The following is a 20,000-nucleotide window of genomic DNA, read 5'->3' as shown; positions in this document are numbered from 1 at the left end:
AGTGTGTGTGTGTGTGTGTGTGTGTGTGTGGGGCAGTTATAACTTACACCGCTGAGCAGAAATGGTTCTTCATCTTGATGGATCTTGTCAGGGTTCCACAAAGACAGGGTTCCTCAGACAAGGGTCTCCATAGAGACCAGATTCCATAAAGGGTTCCACAGACAAGGGTTTCCATAGAGAATAGGCTCCACAAATAGTTCCGTAGACAAGGGTTTCCATAGAGACGAGGTTCCATAGACAAACGGTTTCCTAAAGAAAGGGTTCCACAAACAAAAAGTTCCACAAATAAAGGCTGGAGACAGGGTTCTGAACAAACGAGTTATTTTAACAATGTGCAATTATTTCTCAAGTATTTGCAATAAGCTATATCTCCTGCTCAGGCTCTGGTTTTCTGGCTGACGTGGTCCTCCATCCACACATGACTGTGTGCGCCACACTTAGTCAATCACTGTTTGGAAGCAGCGCTGGTGGAAGGAACACAAATACCAACTCCGCAATAACACTGATGCACAGCTGCCTGGTACCTTGAGGAGTTCTCTTATTCCGTTGGGTCCGGTACTCGAAGGAGTTCTCTTATTCCGTTGGGTCCGTCAGTTCACAGCTGAAAAAGAGAAGACAAAGGAAGTGACATCACATGTTTTCACTGCAGAAGCAATAAGTTGACGGGCCTGTGTTCTCCAGTGTGCCGTTCTCACCTGCAGCCAGAACGTGTGGCCAGGAGCCTCTATGTGCACGTCTGTGGAATCTGCTTTAGATTGTGTGTGTGTGTGTGTGTGTGTCCACTTCAAAAACAAAAGCATAGATTGTGTATACATGTGTGTTAGTTTATGTGTGTGAGTGGAGCACTTGTGAACACGCACACTGTGTGTGTGTGTGTGTGTGTGTGTGTGTGTGTGTGTGTGTGTGTGCTGAACCGGATCTGCCCACGGAGCAGAAGACATCCAGAGCCCATGCAGCTGGTACACACGGCCTGCTGCAATAAGAGGAACCAACGGAAGTGTGTGTGTGTGTGTGTGTGTGTGTGTGTGTGTCCCATATTTCAGCGTCAGCGTGTGCCTCCTGCGTTGATTGGCACAGGACAGTCTGAAGATGACCAAAGTTCTCCTCTTGTTCCCATGTTCTAGTTCCCATGTTCTAGTTCTCATGTTCTAGTTCCCATGTTCTCGTTCTCATGTTCTTGTCTCGGTCTCGGTTTGCTTTATTCAGGCTGGAAATGAATGTATATCTGCAAGCTTCACAAACTTTTATTTTGAAATGCTTTAAAGAGTTGTTCCTGACCACCGCTGTGTCCTGCCGTTCTTGTGAAAATGTGGGTGCCTCTCATTCCTCTTTTTATCTCTCCTCCCTCCCTTCCTCCCTTCCTCCCTCCCTCCCTTCCTTCCTTGGTCCTCCAGCTCGTTCCCACTGATCTATAAACAACACTGGATAGGCTATCCCATTATTCCCACTGATCTATAAAGAACACTGGATAGACTATCCCATTATTCCCACTGATCTATAAACAACACTGGATAGACTATCTTATTATTCCCACTGATCTATAAACAACACTGGATAGACTATCTTATTATTCCCACTGATCTATAAACTGATCTATAAACAACACTGGATAGACTGTTCCATTATTCCCACCGATCTATAAAGAACACTGGATAGGCTATCCCATTATTCCCACTGATCTATAAAACACTGGATAGACTATCCCATTATTCCCACTGATCTATAAAGAACACTGGATAGGCTATCCCATTGTTGCCGCCCCATCATTCTTTATCTAGATCAGTGGGAACAAGGACCGAGGAAGGAAGGGAGGATCGATAAAAAGACGAATGAGAGGCATCATGTGTGTGTGAAGTCATCTCCTCCACCCTGGGCTGATGTCCACAGCTGATGAGGGGGCGTCAACGACCAATCAGTTGCTGATTAGGAAGACAGTCACTCAAACTAAATCTGACCTACAAAACACTTCTATATCGAAATCTATACTCTAATTGACTAAACTCCTACAGTGTATCTCGACATCTATACTCTTACATATACTCTTATTGAGTGCAAACACTTGGGGGTCTATGGGAGATGCATCATGCTATATGGGGGCCTATGGGAGATATGGGAGATGCATCATGCTATATGGGGGCCTATGGGAGATATGAGATGCATTATGTTATATGGGGGCCTATGGGAGATATGAGATGCATCATGTTATATAGAGGCTTATGGGAGATATGAGATGCATCATGTTATATGGGGGCCTATGGGAGATATGAGATGCATCATGTTATATGGGGGCCTATGGGAGATATGAGATGCATCATGTTATATGGGGGCCTATGGGAGATATGAGATGCATCATGTTATATGGGGGCCTATGGGAGATTTGAGAGATGCATCATGTTATATGGGGCCTATAGGAGATATGGGAGATGCATCATGTTATATGGGGGCCTATGGGAGATGCTTAGTATTGAACTATCCTGTTATATGGGAGATGACACTTGCAGAATGCCAGCAAACCACTTCCTGCAAGGAGAGGAAAAAACACCGTCTCCCGGACAGTTCAAACAGAAGCAGTGACATCATCTGGAGTTGGTTTAGTATGTAAGTGGTACTAAATATGCTAGCAAACCAGCATGACCATCTCACACCAGCTGTATCCCACACCACAGGCTGGTCACACCAGCATGATCAGCTTCCTCAGATGGTCACACCAGCATGTCCACCTGGTGGCCTAACCAGCTACACCAGCAAAGCAAACCAGCAAAGACCAGCTAAAACCAGCTACCAGCATAATCTGGTTTCTAGCTGTTCTTTTCAGCAGGGGAGTCTGACACCAATGAGCAAAAATGTCTAAAGCGACACAACATATTTATTTTACCTCCAAATAGCACCTCCACCCTCCACATAGCACCTCCCCCTCCAAAATAACACCTCCACCCTCCAATAGAACACCTCCACCCTCCTAAAGAACACCTCCACCCTCCAATAGAACACCTCCACCCTCCTAAAGAACACCTCCACCCTCCTAAAGAACACCTCCACCCTCCAATAGAACACCTCCACCCTCCAAAAGAGCACCTCCACCTTCTAAAATAGCGCCTCCATCCTCACTTCTGGCTCATTTTGATGCCACACCACCTCACAGTCAGGAGACTGGAGGGGAGGAGTTACAGTGAGGAGTACTAACACACACACCGTAGTACTAACATACACACACACACACACACACACCGTAAGGTCTAATATGTGGATATTAAAGGAGACGTAGAATGGAAAACATTTTTTTCTTGGTTTTCATGAATTATGAGAGGTTGTGCCTAAACAAAGAGCTATCATGAACATGAGGCATGGTTGTGCCCTCCTTCATATGAAAATCTTGAACTTAGAAATAGCCACTAAACAATGGACGAGTTAGAAAAGAGCCTGCTGTGGTGACATCGCATAGCCATTGAAGTTCAATTGTGGCTGCCAAAGAGGGCGCCATTGAGTCAAAAGGACCATTTCAATACCCAGCCTAAATATATGGTTTTAATAAGGTTGGTAAAATTGCAGTTGAGTTTTTTCTTCTAACATCAGAGAACACAGTGCAATACTCAATTCATCCATTCTATGTTCTCTTGAACACACACACACACACACACACCGTAGTGTCTACTTATACGTGGATATCAACACACACACACACACACACACACACACACACACACACACACACACACACACACACACACACACACACACACACACACACACACACACACACACACACCGTAGTGTCTACTTATACATGGATATTAACACACACACACACACACACACACACACACACCGTAGTGTCTACTTATACATGGATATTACACACACACACACACACACACACACACACACACACACACACACACACACACACACACACACACACACACACACACACACACACCGTAGTGCAGGGCCCTTCAGTTGTGATACTTCATGAACTGGCCCCTATTACAAACTAATTGAATAGCCCTGCCGTAGTGTACTTATACGTGGATATTAACACACACACACACACACACACACACACACACACACACCGTAGTGCAGGGCCCTTCAGTTGTGATACTTCATGAACTGGCCCCTATTACAAACTAATTGAATAGCCCTGCCGTAGTGTACTTATACGTGGATATTAACACACATACACACACACACACACACACACACACACACACACAAACACACACCGTAGTGTCTACTTATACGTGGATATTAAACACACACACACCGTAGTAGTGTCTACTTATACGTGGATATTAACACACACACACACACACACACCGTAGTGTCTACTTATACGTGGATATTAAACACACACACACACACATCGTAGTAGTGTCTACTTACTAATGGATATTAAAACACACACACACACACCGTAGTGTCTACTCATACGTGGATATTAACACACACACACACACACACACCGTAGTGTCTACTTATACGTGGATATTAAACACACACACACACACATCGTCAGCTGTTAACGATCTGAATGTCGTCTCATTCTATGTGTGCAGTGTGTGTATGTGTGTGTGTATGTGTGTGTGTGTATGTGTATGCGCATGTGTGTGATAGCCAGTAAGTCAGGAGTCATATTTGCATATGCAGAATGCTGACGCAGTTTTGTTTCAGGGACGTTACAATTGTACATTTCAAATGTGAATAACATTCTTGTGCTCTTACGTGATAGTCCTTCTAGTTAAAGTCATTTTCCTGTGGGTGTGTGTGTGTATCTGCTTCTACATAGCAATGATTCTAGTTAAAGTCATATTTTCGTGTGTGTGAGTGTGTGTGTGTGAGTGCTCCTACGTAGTAGTCATTCTAATTAGTCATATGTTCCTGTCATCCTCTACCTTCCATCAGATCTTGAGGATATGTGTTTGTTATCAAATAAGGAAACACACAGGTAGGTGTGTGTGTGTGTGTGTGTGTGTGTGTGTGTGTGTGTGTAGATTGACTTGTTTTTCCAGGTGAACATTAAATATTAGTTCCCAGGTGAACAATAAATATTGGCTTGCTCATTCACACACACACACACACACACACCAGCAGTAGTCAGTGCATCATCCATAAAGGGTGGAGCCTCATCAGGACCATCCTCTAAAACACCACCTACACACACACTCGCACACACCTACACACACACACACACACACACACACACACACACACACACACACTCGCACACACACACAAACACACACACAGCAGCAGTGCAGCATCCATAAAGGGTGGCGCTTGTCTGGATCTAAAACACACCTCAGATGCTGGTGCTGTAATATTTGCCACAGGACAGACTCACAGGTAGGGGAACTCACTCTCTCACACCACCTACACACACACACACACACACACACACTTTCTCACACCACCTACACTCACACTCACTCACTCAGCTGTAACATTCGCCACAGATGAGACTCACAGGTAAGGAACCTCGCTCGCTCACTCTCACACACACACACAGGTGAAACTCACAGGTAAGGAACCTCGCTCGCTCACTCTCACACACACACACAGGTGAAACTCACAGGTAAGGAACCTCGCTCGCTCACTCTCACACACACAAAGCCAGCTGTTCCCTCTTTGAACAGCCTGCTTCTGATATCAGGCTTACTGTAAGTGATGGTGCTATAGACGCAAGGTGTCAGGTGGACACACACACACACACACACACACACAGTCTGGTATGTGACTCGTACATTAAAGGAACACAACTTTGGGAAATTAACTTTGTCATCCACCCCTGAGTAAATTATGCTAAGCTAGGCTAACTGGTCTAGCCCACTCCCAGTGAATTATGCTAAGCTAGGCTAACTGGTCTAGCCCACTCCCAGTGAGTTATGCTAAGCTAGGCTAACTGGTCTAACCCACTTCCAGTGAGTTATGCTAAGCTAGGCTAACTGTGTCAAGCAGGGTTACTGAGAAGAGAAGGCTTATCTAACTGGGGTAAATGGCAAATGTTACAGTTCACACCGACAGGTCATCTAAATAAAGGTCATCCATATGAAGGTCACCAGTTTTCACTGAAATCAAATGTCCTTTGGCCTCCGCAGAGTAACCAGCTGCCAGAAGAACATGGACGCCAAGAGCCTGATGACGGTCATTTTCATACTTGGTAAGTCTGATTTTACCCACTCATATCGGACAGGTTGTTTTCATCAAAACTAAATGCATAGGTTGTTTATATCACTACTAAGTGCATAGTTAAAAAGTTCTGGAAAAAAGTCTAAAGTTCTGTAAAAAACTGTTCTGTCACAGCTGACTCCCTTCCTGGCCACCCACAACATACTAGAACCTTTTCAGTCAGGTTTCAGACCCCTGCATAGCACTGAAACAGTTTCAGGTGCCAATGCTATTCTGTTATTACTGGATCTTAGTGCCGCTTTTGACACTGTTGATCACAACATCCTCCTCACCCGCTTTGATCAGCTGGTGGGCATTAGGGAATCTGCACTACTTTGGTTCCGTTCCTATCTCACACATACTGTAGGACTTTTTCTGTGTCCATTGGTCAGTTCTCCTCCTCATCTGCTCCTGTCTCGTATGGGGTCCCCCAGGGGTCCATCTTGGGTCCTATGCTCTTCAGCCTGTACATGCTCCCACTGGGTGACATCATAAGAAAGCATAACATCTCTTTTCACCTTTATGCGGATGACTCTCAGCTGTACTTGCCTCTAAAATCTAGGGACTCCATACAATCACTTCTGGTCTGTCTTGAAGACATCAAAAGTTGGATGGCCAACAACTTCCTCCAGCTGAATAGTGATAAGACTGAAATCAAACACCCTGCAAAACACCCTGCACCAACAAAACACCATGCCAATCTCTTGCTATGGTGAAGGGTGTGTGATGATGTGGGGCTATTTTAGTTCTAAGGTCAAGGTAACTTTATCAGGATGCATAGTATCCTGGATTCATGAAATAAGTGGCCTTTAAAAATAGAAATCTGCCTGCCTCTCTGAGAATTGAGCACATAGGGTTAACATAGGGGTTCCAATACTTATGACTCCAGTATTTTAAGGAAGAACATTTATTTATTAATGATAGATTATTCATTCACAACGAAAATTGGTGTTGTTAAAGATTGGATATTTCCTCATTTTATTAAATAACGCATTACGATCAATTTCCAAAAGATGATTTTTTTTAAGTGAACTTTAGCATGGGGTGCCAACACTTTCAGCCATGTGTGTGTGTGTGTGTTCCATATTGTACGTTAGTGTAGTATTCTATGTGTGTGTGTGTGTGTGTGTGTGTGTGTTCCATATTGTACGTCAGTGTAGTATTCTATGTGTGTGTGTGTTCCATATTGCACGTCAGTGTACTTTAGTATTCTGTGTGTGAGAGTGTGTGTGTTCCATATTGTACGTCAGTGTAGTATTCTATGTGTGTGTGTGTGTTCCATATTGTACATCAGTGTAGTATTCTATGTGTGTGTGTGTGTGTGTGTGTGTGTGTGTGTGTTCCATATTGTACATCAGTGTAGTATTCCGTGTGTGTGTGTGTGTGTGTGTGTGTGTGTGTGTGTGTGTGTGTGTGTTCTCCATAGTGTACATCAGTGTAGTATCTTTACTTCTGAAATTGTTGCTTTCAGGTAAAATAACCACATTATGCTGCTTTAACTGATTTCTGAAAACCCTGTATAAACCCTGTATAAACCTCATATAATACAGATAAATATGCAGCCTCTACTGCATAGATATTTCATAATGATATTCACACTCAACGCCCTGCTGTTTATTATTGAGCTGTTATAGTAATTGGTTGGACAGAACTGAAGCAGGATGTTGACTCTTTATCCAATATCAGCTCTAGTCAAACAAGCACCAGTCAAACTAGTTCAGACAGTCTGTAGTCGCGGTCCGATCTGCTATGTAAACATACCGTACACATAAAGTAAACCCAACATAAACATAAACACGGATACAATTCAGAGCGCAATTCTGCTCAATATGAACAGGGAACAGCATTAGTTCCCAAACTTCCCATAGTCTCAGTGCAGCCGCATTAGTTCCCATAGTTCCCATAGACTCAGTGCAGCAGCATTAGTTCCCATAGTTCCCATAGACTCAGTGCAGCAGCATTAGTTCCCATAGTTCCCATAGTCTCAGAGTAGCCGCATTAGTTCCCATAGTCTCAGTCTCAGTGCAGCCGCATTAGTTCCCATAGTTCCCATAGTCTCAGTGCAGCTGCATTAGTTCCCATAGTCTCAGTGCAGCAGCATTAGTTCCCAAACTTCCCATAGCCTCAGTGCAGCAGCATTAGTTCCCATAGTTCCCATAGTCTCAGTGCAGCAGCATTAGTTCCCAGAGTCTCAGTGCAGCAGCATTAGTTCCCATAGTCTCAGTGTAGCCGCATTAGTTCCCATAGTTCCCACAGTCTCAGTGCAGCAGCATTAGTTCCCATAGTCTCAGTGCAGCAGCATTAGTTCCCATAGTTCCCATAGTCTCAGTGCAGCCGCATTAGTTCCCATAGTTCCCACAGTCTCAGTGCAGCAGCATTAGTTCCCATAGTCTCAGTGTAGCCGCATTAGTTCCCATAGTTCCCACAGTCTCAGTGCAGCAGCATTAGTTCCCATAGTCTCAGTGTAGCCGCATTAGTTCCCATAGTTCCCATAGTCTCAGTGCAGCAGCATTAGTTCCCATAGTCTCAGTGCAGCAGCATTAGTTCCCATAGTTCCCATAGTCTCAGTGCAGCAGCATTAGTTCCCATAGTTCCCACAGTCTCAGTGCAGCAGCATTAGTTCCCATAGTTCCCATAGTCTCAGTGCAGCTGCATTAGTTCCCATAGTCACAGTGCAGCAGCATTAGTTCCCATAGTTCCCATAGTCTCAGTGCAGCAGCATTAGTTCCCATAGTTCCCATAGTCTCAGTGCAGCCGCATTAGTTCCCATAGTCTCAGTGCAGCAGCATTAGTTCCCATAGTTCCCATAGTCTCAGTGCAGCAGCGTTAGTTCCCATAGTCTCAGTGCAGCAGCATTAGTTCCCATAGTTCCCACAGTCTCAGTGCAGCAGCATTAGTTCCCATAGTTCCCATAGTCTCAGTGCAGCCGCATTAGTTCCCATAGTCTCAGTGCAGCAGCATTAGTTCCCATAGTTCCCATAGTCTCAGTGCAGCAGCGTTAGTTCCCATAGTCTCAGTGCAGCAGCATCAGTTCCCATAGTTCCCATAGTCTCAGTGCAGCAGCATTAGTTCCCATAGTTCCCATAGTCTCAGTGCAGCAGCATTAGTTCCCATAGTCTCAGTGCAGCAGCATTAGTTCCCATAGTTCCCATAGTCTCAGTGCAGCAGCATTAGTTCCCATAGTCTCAGTGCAGCAGCATTAGTTCCCATAGTTCCCATAGTCTCAGTGCAGCAGCATTAGTTCCCATAGTTCCCATAGTCTCAGTGCAGCAGCATTAGTTCCCATAGTTCCCACAGTCTCAGTGCATGCAGTTTATGTAAGTCAACAAAGTTTGATATGATCAATTCTGCTGCGTGATTAAGTGAGCTACAGGAGGGCTAATTCTCTGTGACTTGACTTCTGCTGAAAATCTAGGCAGCCCTTATAAAAAACAATATTTTATAGCAATCTATTATACAAACTAACGACATCTGCTCAAGTAAACCATTGAATGATTCCTAAACCATTCTAAACTAAACCCATGACATTCGGTGGCTATTAAGATTTGTAAGCGGCTGCAAACGGGGATAGAAATCACTGGAAGTTAACCAAATAGGCTACTTCTTTATTAGGGCAGGGCAGGCGTATTTATTTTTTAAACACGTAGGCTACAAGTCCAACTTTTAATGAAAATGATCCACCGAAATGTACAACTGTGTGTAACGGATGCCAGCTAGTTAGCTGTGCTTGTGTAACGGATGCCAGCTAGTTAGCTGTGCTTGTCGGACGTTAGTAAACCTCACTCCCCGACGCCTCAAGAGCGCTGCTGGCATGAAAGCTAGTAGCCTGGGCTTTTAGCTGGATTGTTAGCGCACTCGACTCCCGATCTGAGGTGCTGCTGTTTCGCGGGTTCGAATCCGGGCGTGTGCAGGGCTGGACCGCAGTGGTTTCACACAACGCAGGTTACATGTGCACTGTAAAAAGACAGGGAAATCGGCCTATGTAAAACTGAATACAAAATAAATGGCTATAAACACTGCAATATCAGCATTGCATTGGACTCGTGTCAACTTGGGCTACATATTTCTTTTAGTTCCGTAAGTAATTCATTTCTCACCCTGCCCTTCATTTTCTTGTGGAGTTTACAAGAAGCAGAGTATCGATAGACTGCGCTGAAGGCGGTTTTGGATGTTCGCAGATAGAAAACACTCTCTCCGACTCCACAGATGTAGCCTCTACTAACAGCTTCAAACTGTTGCATCTGCTCGTTGGGCGGGTATAAGTTAGCTGCAGTTTTGAAGCATCAACGTTTACCGTAGAACAATAATAGAAGCAAACTCCTTGCGCTTTTTATTTTATTTTATTTTCTGTTTCCCGTCATAACCTTTCCCAGGAATCGGGAAATAGTCTTGATCATATTTCCCGGGAATCCTGTTTCCCGGGACTAAACCCTACTATACTGTATCTCATGGTCCTGAATCCTGTTTCCTGGGACTAAACCCTACTATACTGTATCTCATGGTTCTGTGTCCCGGGACTAAACCCCACTATACTGTATCTCATGGTTCTGTGTCCCGGGACTAAACCCCACTATACTGTATCTCATGGTTCTGTGTCCCGGGACTAAACCCTACTATACTGTATCTCATGGTTCTGTGTCCTGATGTGTGTGACTGGGGCTTTGCTGTGTGTTTTGATACGGACTCTGCCATTTATTTCTTCTTCTTCTTCTTCTTCTTCTCATTATATATTATTTATTTATCATTCCTCACCCTGCAGCTGAGATGCCCTCAGCATTTATGATGAGCACAACAACCTCCCCATCTCTAAAGTCAACACCAACCAACACAACCACACCAGCAATGCTATCAGCTACGTCAACACCAACCAACACAACCGCACTAGCAGTGCAGGCAACTACAGTAATGATGAACATGACATCACCACTGAACGTGACTATGAACACAACGGAACTCTTGAACGTGACCAGCGAGCCGTCTCCTTCTCTGACTGTGATTGGCCTCGTCTTCTCCACCAATGAGACGTTTACCAGCAGCCTCCTCAACCAGTCCTCTCCTGAGTACCAGGACCGGGTCAATCTCACCAAGCAGCAGGTAGGTTCTGATCAGTCCGCCAAGGTTCTATTCAGTTCCCTTGGTGACCTTGGGTAGTTGTTCCTGTAGTTATGACAAATGAGCTTTGTGTATTTGTATATCATGTTTATGTCAACTAATGTCAAGATTGAAGGTTCAATATGTTTAAAACACTCCCTTGAAAGAATGTATGAAATCAAAACTGTTTCTGTTATTCTCTCTCTCGCTCTCTGTGTGTGTGTGTGTGTGTGTGTGTGTGTGTGTGTGTGTGTGTGTGTGTGTTGTCCTACAAGATTGAGCCTATTTTCAGAATCTTTCCTGGCTTCATTGAGCTGACTGTGCTTGGCTTCAGGTGGGTAAAACTGGTGCATGCAGATTGTTATAAGTTCACTGAATTGCCTCTGTGTGTGAAATGTGTTCCTCTGTGAGTGAAATGTGCTCTGTGTGTCTGTGTGAAATGTGCTCTGTGGTAGGAATGGTTCCATCGTGACGGACTCCGAACTGCGTTTTGACTCTGGCCAATCAGAGGCTCCTGATGCTGAGAAAGTGAGAGACACATTCAAAGCTGCCGTTGCAGTGGGAAACGTATCTCTGCATGCGATTCAAGAGTCTATCAACGCAACAGTCATAGGTTAGTCCAGACATGATACACATCCCAATGCAACAGTCATAGGTTAGTCCAGACATGATACACATCCCAATGCAACAGTCATAGGTTAGTCCAGACATGATACACATCCCAATGCAACAGTCATAGGTTAGTCCAGACATGAGACACATCCCAACGCAACAGTCATAAGTTAGTCCAGACATGAGACACATCCCAACGCAACAGTCATAGGTTAGTCCAGACATGATACACATCCCAACGCAACAGTCATAGGTTAGTCCAGACATGAGACACATCCCAACGCAACAGTCATAGGTTAGTCCAGACATGATACGTATCCCAATGCAACAGTCATAGGTTAGTCCAGACATGAGACGCATCCCAATGCAACAGTCATAGGTTAGTCCAGACATGAGACACATCCCAATGCAACAGTCATAGGTTAGTCCAGACATGATACGCATCTGTGACAAATGTGATACTCATCCATGCGTATTGGTTACTAAAGGATACACTTAGGTAGATCTTAATGCTACAACAAATAAATACTATGACTAGAGATGCACCGATTGCAATTTTTTGGCCGATTACGATTTCCGATTTTTCATAGAATTTGACCTGCCGATACCGATTTTAGCCGATTCCGATTTGGATCTTCTAACCACTTTACAGCACACAAAATTATTTAGAGTTATTTTCTATCCTTTCTTTAATACAACATGTTATATAGAAATGTAATCAACTTATCAATGGCTGGTAAAAAAAATGTGAATAGACAGATTCTTCTTCAAGTCTTCTTCAGCTGCAGTAGGCTATTCCCAGTGTGGGACATTCATTTCACACACTAGAAATGCACTGTAGGACTACTATTTTTTTCTTCTCACATACAATATCCAACTGTAAATATCTTCAGACTACTGATGTGTATAACTGGAAAGTTGTGTATAGGTGCTACATAGGCTGAGATGTTGGAAAATTACAAAAAACTGATTTTGAGATAACAGCCTTGAAACACAGCCAATGGCATGCATACTCAGTGTAGCCTACTACACTCTTCTTTGAACTTTCGCGATTGCTTGCGGATACAAAGGAAGTGTCCATATTTGGATGGCATAACGTCATGCAGGAGAAACACAGCTTTCCAACGACACCACACATGATATGTTTTGTATCACGGTCGCGATAGTGTATGACATGTTAGAATGCTTACTTTTGGCGAATTTAGAAGAAACATACAGGCGTGAGTAGACAAAAGGTAATGAAATAAACCTCTAAATGTGTAAATCGGACTTTGTTGTTGTGTTAGTGTGAAAGAATACATGCTAAGGTGGCAAACTGAAGCAAAACGATGTTTATTCCTGCCGTGGCTATGTTGCTGCTTGTTGACAGCGCTTGTGGTTCAGCTGTGAGCACGCAATTAGCGGCAAAGACGGGCGGTGATGTGCGCGGTTTACGTAACCTAGTGACAGCTTAGTAAATTCCACGCAATATGGCAAAGCACAGCGTTCGCTGCATAGAAAAACTCAGCATTAGCGCTTTATCCAGCCCTGAGTGTTAGCCTTTGCTAGCTTCATCAAACTTTGCTAACTCAGCTGTGTGATGTTGTTACAAGTAGGTGCGAGTGCATTTGACCGGCATAAAATCGGCATGTCTCAGACTGACCGGCCGGTCGCCGGTCGTGGCCGATCACGTGAAAATCGGCCGATTCTGATCGGCGGCCGAGCGATCGGTGCATCTCTAACTATGACAAATAAACACTACAAGAAATAAATACTACAACCAGAGGATGGGAGTGCAGAACTTCAGTACTAGTCAAAGTGTAGCTGAAGGATTTAGGGGTAGAGGAGGTGTTGGTGTGCTGGGTCGTTAGAAGTGTTGGGTGTGTTAGGTGTGCTGGGTCGTTAGGTGTGTTGGGTGTGTTAGGTGTGCTGGGTCGTTAGGTGTGTTGGGTGTGTTAGGTGTGCTGGGTCGTTAGAAGTGTTGGGTGTGTTGGGTCATTAGAAGTGTTGGGTGTGTTAGGTGTGCTGGGTCGTTAGAAGTGTTGGGTGTGTTGAGTTGTTAGAGATGTTGGATGAGCATTCTAGTACTTAACATAGACATGTGAATATGCCACACATGACCAAACCCCTCAGCGTGTTAACTTGGTTCCCTCTTTGTAATGAGTTGATCTGTGTCACTGTCCACAACCACACTAGCAGCGCAGGCAACTACGGTAATGATGAACATGACATCACCACTGAACGTGACTATGAACACAACGGAACCCTTGAACGTGACCAGCGAGCCGTCTCCTTCTCTGACTGTGATTGGCCTCGTCTTCTCCACCAATGAGACGTTTACCAGCAGCCTCCTCAACCAGTCCTCTCCTGAGTACCAGGACCGGGTCAATCTCACCAAGCAGCAGGTAGGTTCTGATCAGTCCGCCAAGGTTCTATTCAGTTCCCTTGGTGACCCTGGTGACCTTGGGTAAATGTTCTTGATGTTTTGACCGTGGGTAAGTGTTCTTGATGTTTTGACCGTGGGTAAGTGTTCTTGATGTTATGACCGTGGGTAAGTGTTCTTGATGTTTTGACCGTGGGTAAGTGTTCTTGATGTTATGACCGTGGGTAAGTGTTCTTGGTGACCGTGGGTAACTGTTCTTGGTGACTGTGGGTAAGTGATCTTGGTGACCGTGGGTAACTGTTCTTGGTGACTGTGGGTAACTGTTCTTGGTGACTGTGGGTAACTGTTCTTGATGCTATGCTGTATGGTATTTGTATAACACGTTGATGTCAATTAATGCTCCGAAGACTGAAGGTTAATTTGCTTCATCAGGTCGACATGTTCATACATTCTTCCAAGGGAATGTTATAAAGTCAAAACTGTTTCAGTAATTCTCCCTTTCTCTCTCTGTGTGTGTGTGTATGTGTGTGTGTGTGTGTGTTGTTCTATCAGGTTGAGCCTATTTTCAGAACCGTTCCTGGCTTCATTGAGCTGACTGTGCTTGGCTTCAGGTCGGTAAAACAGATTGAGTTACTGTACATGCAGATTGTTTTCAGGAGCTCTGAATTGCCTCTGTGTATAAATGTGCTGTGTGTGTGTGTGTGTGAATTGTCTCTGTGTGTAAATTGTGTGTGTGTGTGTGTGTGTGTGTGTGAATTGTCTCTGTGTGTAAATTGTGTGTGTGTGTGTGTGTGTGTGTGTGTGTGTGTGTGTGTGTGAATTGTCTCTGTGTGTAAATTGTGTGTGTGTGTGTGTGTGTGTGTGTGTGTGTGTGTGTGTGAATTGTCTCTGTGTGTAAATTGTGTGTGTGTGTGTGTGTGTGTGTGTGTGTGTGTGTGTGTGTGTGTGTGTGTGTGTGTGTGCGTAGGAATGGTTCCATCGTGACGGACTCCGAACTGCGTTTTGACTCTGGCCAATCAGAGGCTCTTGATGCTGAGAAAGTGAGAGACACATTCAAAGCTGCCGTTGCCATGGGAAACGTATCTCTGCATGTGATTCCAGAGTCTATCAACGCAACAGTCATAGGTTAGTCCAGACATGAGACACATCCCAATACGACTGGCCAACTGGCCAAAGCAGTCAGAATAGAAAACTAGTTCATCAGTTACTTTCAGAGACTGAGATTTGTTTGTTTGTTTGTTTTGTTTGTTTCCCCAGTGCCAGTTACCACAAGCAACACGCCTTCATCTGCAGGTTAGTGGGTTCATGCCAACCAGTCAGTCTTCAGAGGCCAACTAACCAGTCCCCATTAACCAGCCCCCACTAACCAGTCCCCCTCACACTCACTAACTAACCAGTCCTCCACAGAATATGGGCTGATTCGTAGTACACGCAAGCTACACAAATGCTACGCCAGGAGGGGTTGACCCATACGGTACTTGCATAGCAATGTGCTGCTGTCCAAAAGCACAAGCTTATCGTAAACTCACACCATTCATTTCCAATGGGAGGACATTGTGCACAGAGTTGGCATAGACTACAAGAGGACTCTACTACTAGACTCTACTGGACTATGAGCTGCATATCTGAGCTGCGTAGACTGCAAGAGGACTCTACTACTAGACTCTACTGGACTATGAGCTGCATATCTGAGCTGCATAGACTGCAAGAGGACTCTACTACTAGACTCTACTGGACTATGAGCTGCATATCTGAGCTGCGTAGACTGCAAGAGGACTCTACTACTAGACTCTACTGGACTATGAGCTGCATATCTGAGCTGCATAGACTGCAAGAGGACTCTACTACTAGACTCTACTGGACTATGAGCTGCATATCTGCGCTGCATAGACTACAAGAGGACTCTACTACTAGACTCTACTGGACTATGAGCTGCATATCTGCGCTGCATATCTTGAGTAGACCGTTAGCTCTTCTGAGCAGGGACTGAAAACGGTTCAAAAAACGAAAACGAAAACCGGCTATTGGTGCATCCTCGAAAGTTCTCAGAAATTCTCAGAACGAAGGACTCAGTACTTAATAGAATTTTAAAGCATCCTTGACATTGGAATAGTGCTTGATGTTGTGGTGTCGTTGTTGTGGTGTTGATGTTGTGGTGTTGTTATTGTGGTGTTGTGGTGTCGTTATTGTGGTGTCGTTGTAGTGGTGTTGTGGTGTTATTGTAGCTGCTCTATGCAAACATGCTGGATTCTCTACCTAGTTGCCACGGCAGCCTCTGGGGCGATGCTAACATGCTGGATTCTCTACCTAGTTGCCACGGCAGCCTCTGGGGCGATGTTGTAGCTACTCTATGCTAACACGCTGCGTTCTGTTCCTAGTGACCACGGCAGCCTCTGGGGCGATGGTTGCCACGGCAGCCTCTATGGCGATGGTGGCCGCTACAACTCTTCTCTTGATCCTACTATTGGAGGCGCCTTCATCATAGAAGAGAAGAGCACACACACACACACACACACACACACACACACACACACACACACACACACACAGCCATTATATAGGCGCAACACACAGACACGCACACAGCCCTAGCCACAGCCAAAATATAGCCCCCACACACACAGCCACAATATAGTCCTAACAAACACACACGTGCACATACACACGCATGCGCGCGCACACACTCACTCACTGTACACTGAAACTGTATGTTGGTTATTGATAATAAAGAAGTTGAATTGTACTAATTAGTAATCAAGGATCTTTGGTATTCATACTCCGGGGCCCATATTCACAAATCATTTTAAGGCTAAAAGTAGCTCCTAACCGGTGAATTTAGGAGAAACTCCTAAAAATAATGTGCGTTTCACTCCTAACTTTAGGACTCTTAATTTTTTCTTTCACTAAAAATAATTCATGAAGCCTACAAGTAGCACCTAAGTCTAGGACAGCTTAAAAGAATTCGAGAGGACTCCTAACTCACTAAGACATGAAGCCTACAAGTATCACCTAAGTCTAGGACAGCTTAAAAGAATTCGAGACTCCTAACTCACTAAGACCTCGGCTGTGTCTCATTCCGTCCACTTCTACACCTGGAACACGTTTGAAGCACAATTCGCTTTTAATGGCATTTCATGTCGCAATGTTTTGAAATGCACCAAGGGGCACCCAGGAGCAACAGGGGCAAGGAAAATCTCCCTTGTCCAGGAAGAAACGGGCAGATCCACGGCTCAAGGGGCCGACCCTGTGTGCGTGTGTGAGTCATTCCACGCCAAATCAACCAGAGCCCACGCACTTGCATCTCAAAAAAAATCTGAAAAAAATACCATGTGTGCCTATGTTACCCAGGAGACACTCTGTAAAATGTTTTTTGTGCTAAGATCAGTACTTTTCAAGTAACAGCCAGTTTTACAGGGGGAGGGGGGTGTCAATTTTGTTCTACCTCTTTTTTTTGTCAAAGTTCACAAGCTCATTGCTCAAGAACTAGAATCTGTAGGAGGCTCAAATTTTGCAGGCTGGTGCATAAATAGGAATAGTATGCAGTAAAATCACCACGAGTAGTCTGGATGATCCTGCATGGTCATAGCAGTCCCTCAAAGTTTATCAAAATGTTATTGGAGTTCTTGGCTGGGCTCTGTTTAGGCTTACAGAAGACATATTTTTACTCAACATAGGCTCTTGATTTTTTTTCCCTTATTGAGATCAGTAGAAACACTCTCCGACAAAACAATGAAGAGAAAAGAAAATCCATCAGGGACTGAACAGCAGACCTCACAAGTTTGAAAAATAATTTTGGATCTCATATTCAGAGCACCCTAACACCTTGTGGGAATATACAAAGATTTTTTTTATATTTTTTTCGTTAATCTGCATTACCTCTTCTTTTTAAAAACACCAATTTGACTTGTCTTATGCGAATCTTTCTTTTTCATTTTCCACCCTAAACATGGACAAAATGCACCATTGAGATCAATATGTTTTGTCCCCACCCGGCAATTTCAGTGATTCAGTGATTTTAGTGGCACCTAGTGGTTACTCTATACAAAACAAATCTCTCAATATATCTCTATGGTGCATTTCGCCCTTGTTCAGGGTGGGAAATGAAAAAGAAAGATTTCTCAGATTCTTGAGCAATGAGCTTGTGAACTTTGACAAAAAAAAGAGGCAGAACAAATTTGACACCCCCCTCCCCCTGTAAAACTGGCTGTTACTTGAAAAGTACTGATCTTAGCACAAAAACATTTAACAGAGTGTCTCCTGGGTAACATAGGCACACATTGTATTTTTTTCAGATTTTTTTGAGACGCAAGTGCGTGGGCTCTGGTTGATTTGGCGTGGAATGACCCGTGTGTGTGTGTGAGTGTGAGTGTGTGAGTGTGTGTGTGAGAGAATCCTAAGAGCAGGCATTATGCTCCTAGGCTATTTGCTTTACTCTTTATGAATTTAGACTATGCCTATTTATTTATTTATTTATCATCTTCCATCCTTCACAGTCCGACATAGCGCACGCATTCTCACCAGCTAAGCTTAATCAAGCTCGTGCATGAGTAATGACGTCGTCAACCATAGCAACGGAGCTTTTTATCTTATCTAGGAGTTGTCCTTCTCCTTACTAAAAGTAGGCCCGAGAGGCTTGCTTTGTGAATAACTTTTAAGAGAAAACTTCTAACTCAATTATTTTAGTGCGATTTAGGAGTAGTCTTCGGCAGAGCTGGAGAGTTACAGAGCGACCCTTTAGCGTCAGTCAACGTCACTCGATTTCAGGTGTGGGGAATTAATTACCGTAAAATCTATCTGAAGTCACCCTCTCGAACCAAGCCTACTTCAGCTTTTCACATTTGTATTTATCCATTTCGCACACACGCACACACACACCTACCTTTAAGATGAGAAGGCTGCTCAGGTATTCATGGCCGCTGGAAGTGAAGCTCGCTGAAACATCTCCATTTTCGCTGTTAGCTGTGTAGCTAGCCACGCTAATATTACCACAACAACACAGCAAGTTCGCTCTATACTTAGTTATCCAAGGCTGGTTTAGGTGTTGTACGTCCAGCATAAACTACAGCACACTAACGTCCTCGGCCCCAGCAGAATCTAAACATGACTTATCCGTAATTTACACTACGGGTAAACATCAAATTACACACCCCACTAGACAGCTATCGCACATACTGTCTAGGCCAGGCAATCCGCTCTAGTAGTCTGCAAACTAGCCTATAACTACGGGTGCCACCTAAGGACAATCTTCCATGGGCCTAAAACTAAATTAATAGTTTGATTAATTTCAATTCCCTTGATCGTGTCTGTTAAGTTGAGCACACATTTCAGTCTTCATCCTCATCTCTAAACGTCATGTTAACTTGTTGAATTGAGAGAAATTTACATTACATTTAATTACATTTGGCCCAAAATGACTTGCATATCGGTATTATAGGAATTACATTGTCCCTGGAGCAGCTTGGGGTAAGTAATTGCTTAAGGGCACAACTGTAGGAGCTGGGAATTTAACCCACAACTTTCAAGCTACTGCACACTAGCCTAGGGTGACCAGACTCTCCCCGTTTTGGGTTGCCTGTCCCCAGGAAAATACAGAAAAACTACCTACAGTATGTCCCAGTTTTTTGAAGATAAAACTTGTATCTATTTCAATCAGATTGATAGTCAAACTGAAAAAGTTTTTTCCACATTTCTGGGCTTTGCTCCCACACTCTGGAATACTCTACCACGCCATGTTCGCTCTGCCCCGCCACACCGGAGCAGTGTGCGCCCG

At 44.2% G+C, this 20,000-nt stretch overlaps 2 protein-coding genes across 4 annotated transcripts in view; both read left to right on the top strand.

Moving 5' to 3' along the window:
* Positions 1–1,277, top strand: part of LOC134061963 (protein PHTF2-like) — a 65,900-nt gene extending 64,623 nt beyond the window's left edge. For all 3 annotated transcript variants that reach the window (XM_062517813.1, XM_062517814.1, XM_062517812.1), the window contains one exon: positions 1–1,277. This exon is cut by the window's left edge and continues 1,060 nt beyond it. The gene's annotated coding sequence lies outside the window, so the exon portion shown is untranslated.
* Positions 1,278–5,320: 4,043 nt separating this feature from the next.
* Positions 5,321–16,918, top strand: LOC134062361 (integumentary mucin C.1-like). Its single transcript, XM_062518350.1, has 10 exons — positions 5,321–5,343; positions 6,096–6,157; positions 10,925–11,259; positions 11,532–11,590; positions 11,712–11,869; positions 14,044–14,252; positions 14,783–14,841; positions 15,198–15,355; positions 15,488–15,523; positions 16,609–16,918. Exons 2-10 carry the CDS (start codon positions 6,118–6,120, stop codon positions 16,713–16,715), a joined length of 1,161 nt encoding a protein of 386 aa, XP_062374334.1. The 5' UTR covers positions 5,321–5,343; positions 6,096–6,117; the 3' UTR covers positions 16,716–16,918.
* The last annotated feature ends 3,082 nt before the right edge of the window (positions 16,919–20,000 follow it).

This window comes from Sardina pilchardus, chromosome 17 (genome assembly GCF_963854185.1).
Source record: "Sardina pilchardus chromosome 17, fSarPil1.1, whole genome shotgun sequence".
Classification (NCBI taxonomy): domain Eukaryota; kingdom Metazoa; phylum Chordata; class Actinopteri; order Clupeiformes; family Clupeidae; genus Sardina; species Sardina pilchardus.
This window is presented reverse-complemented; position numbering and strand designations above follow the sequence as displayed.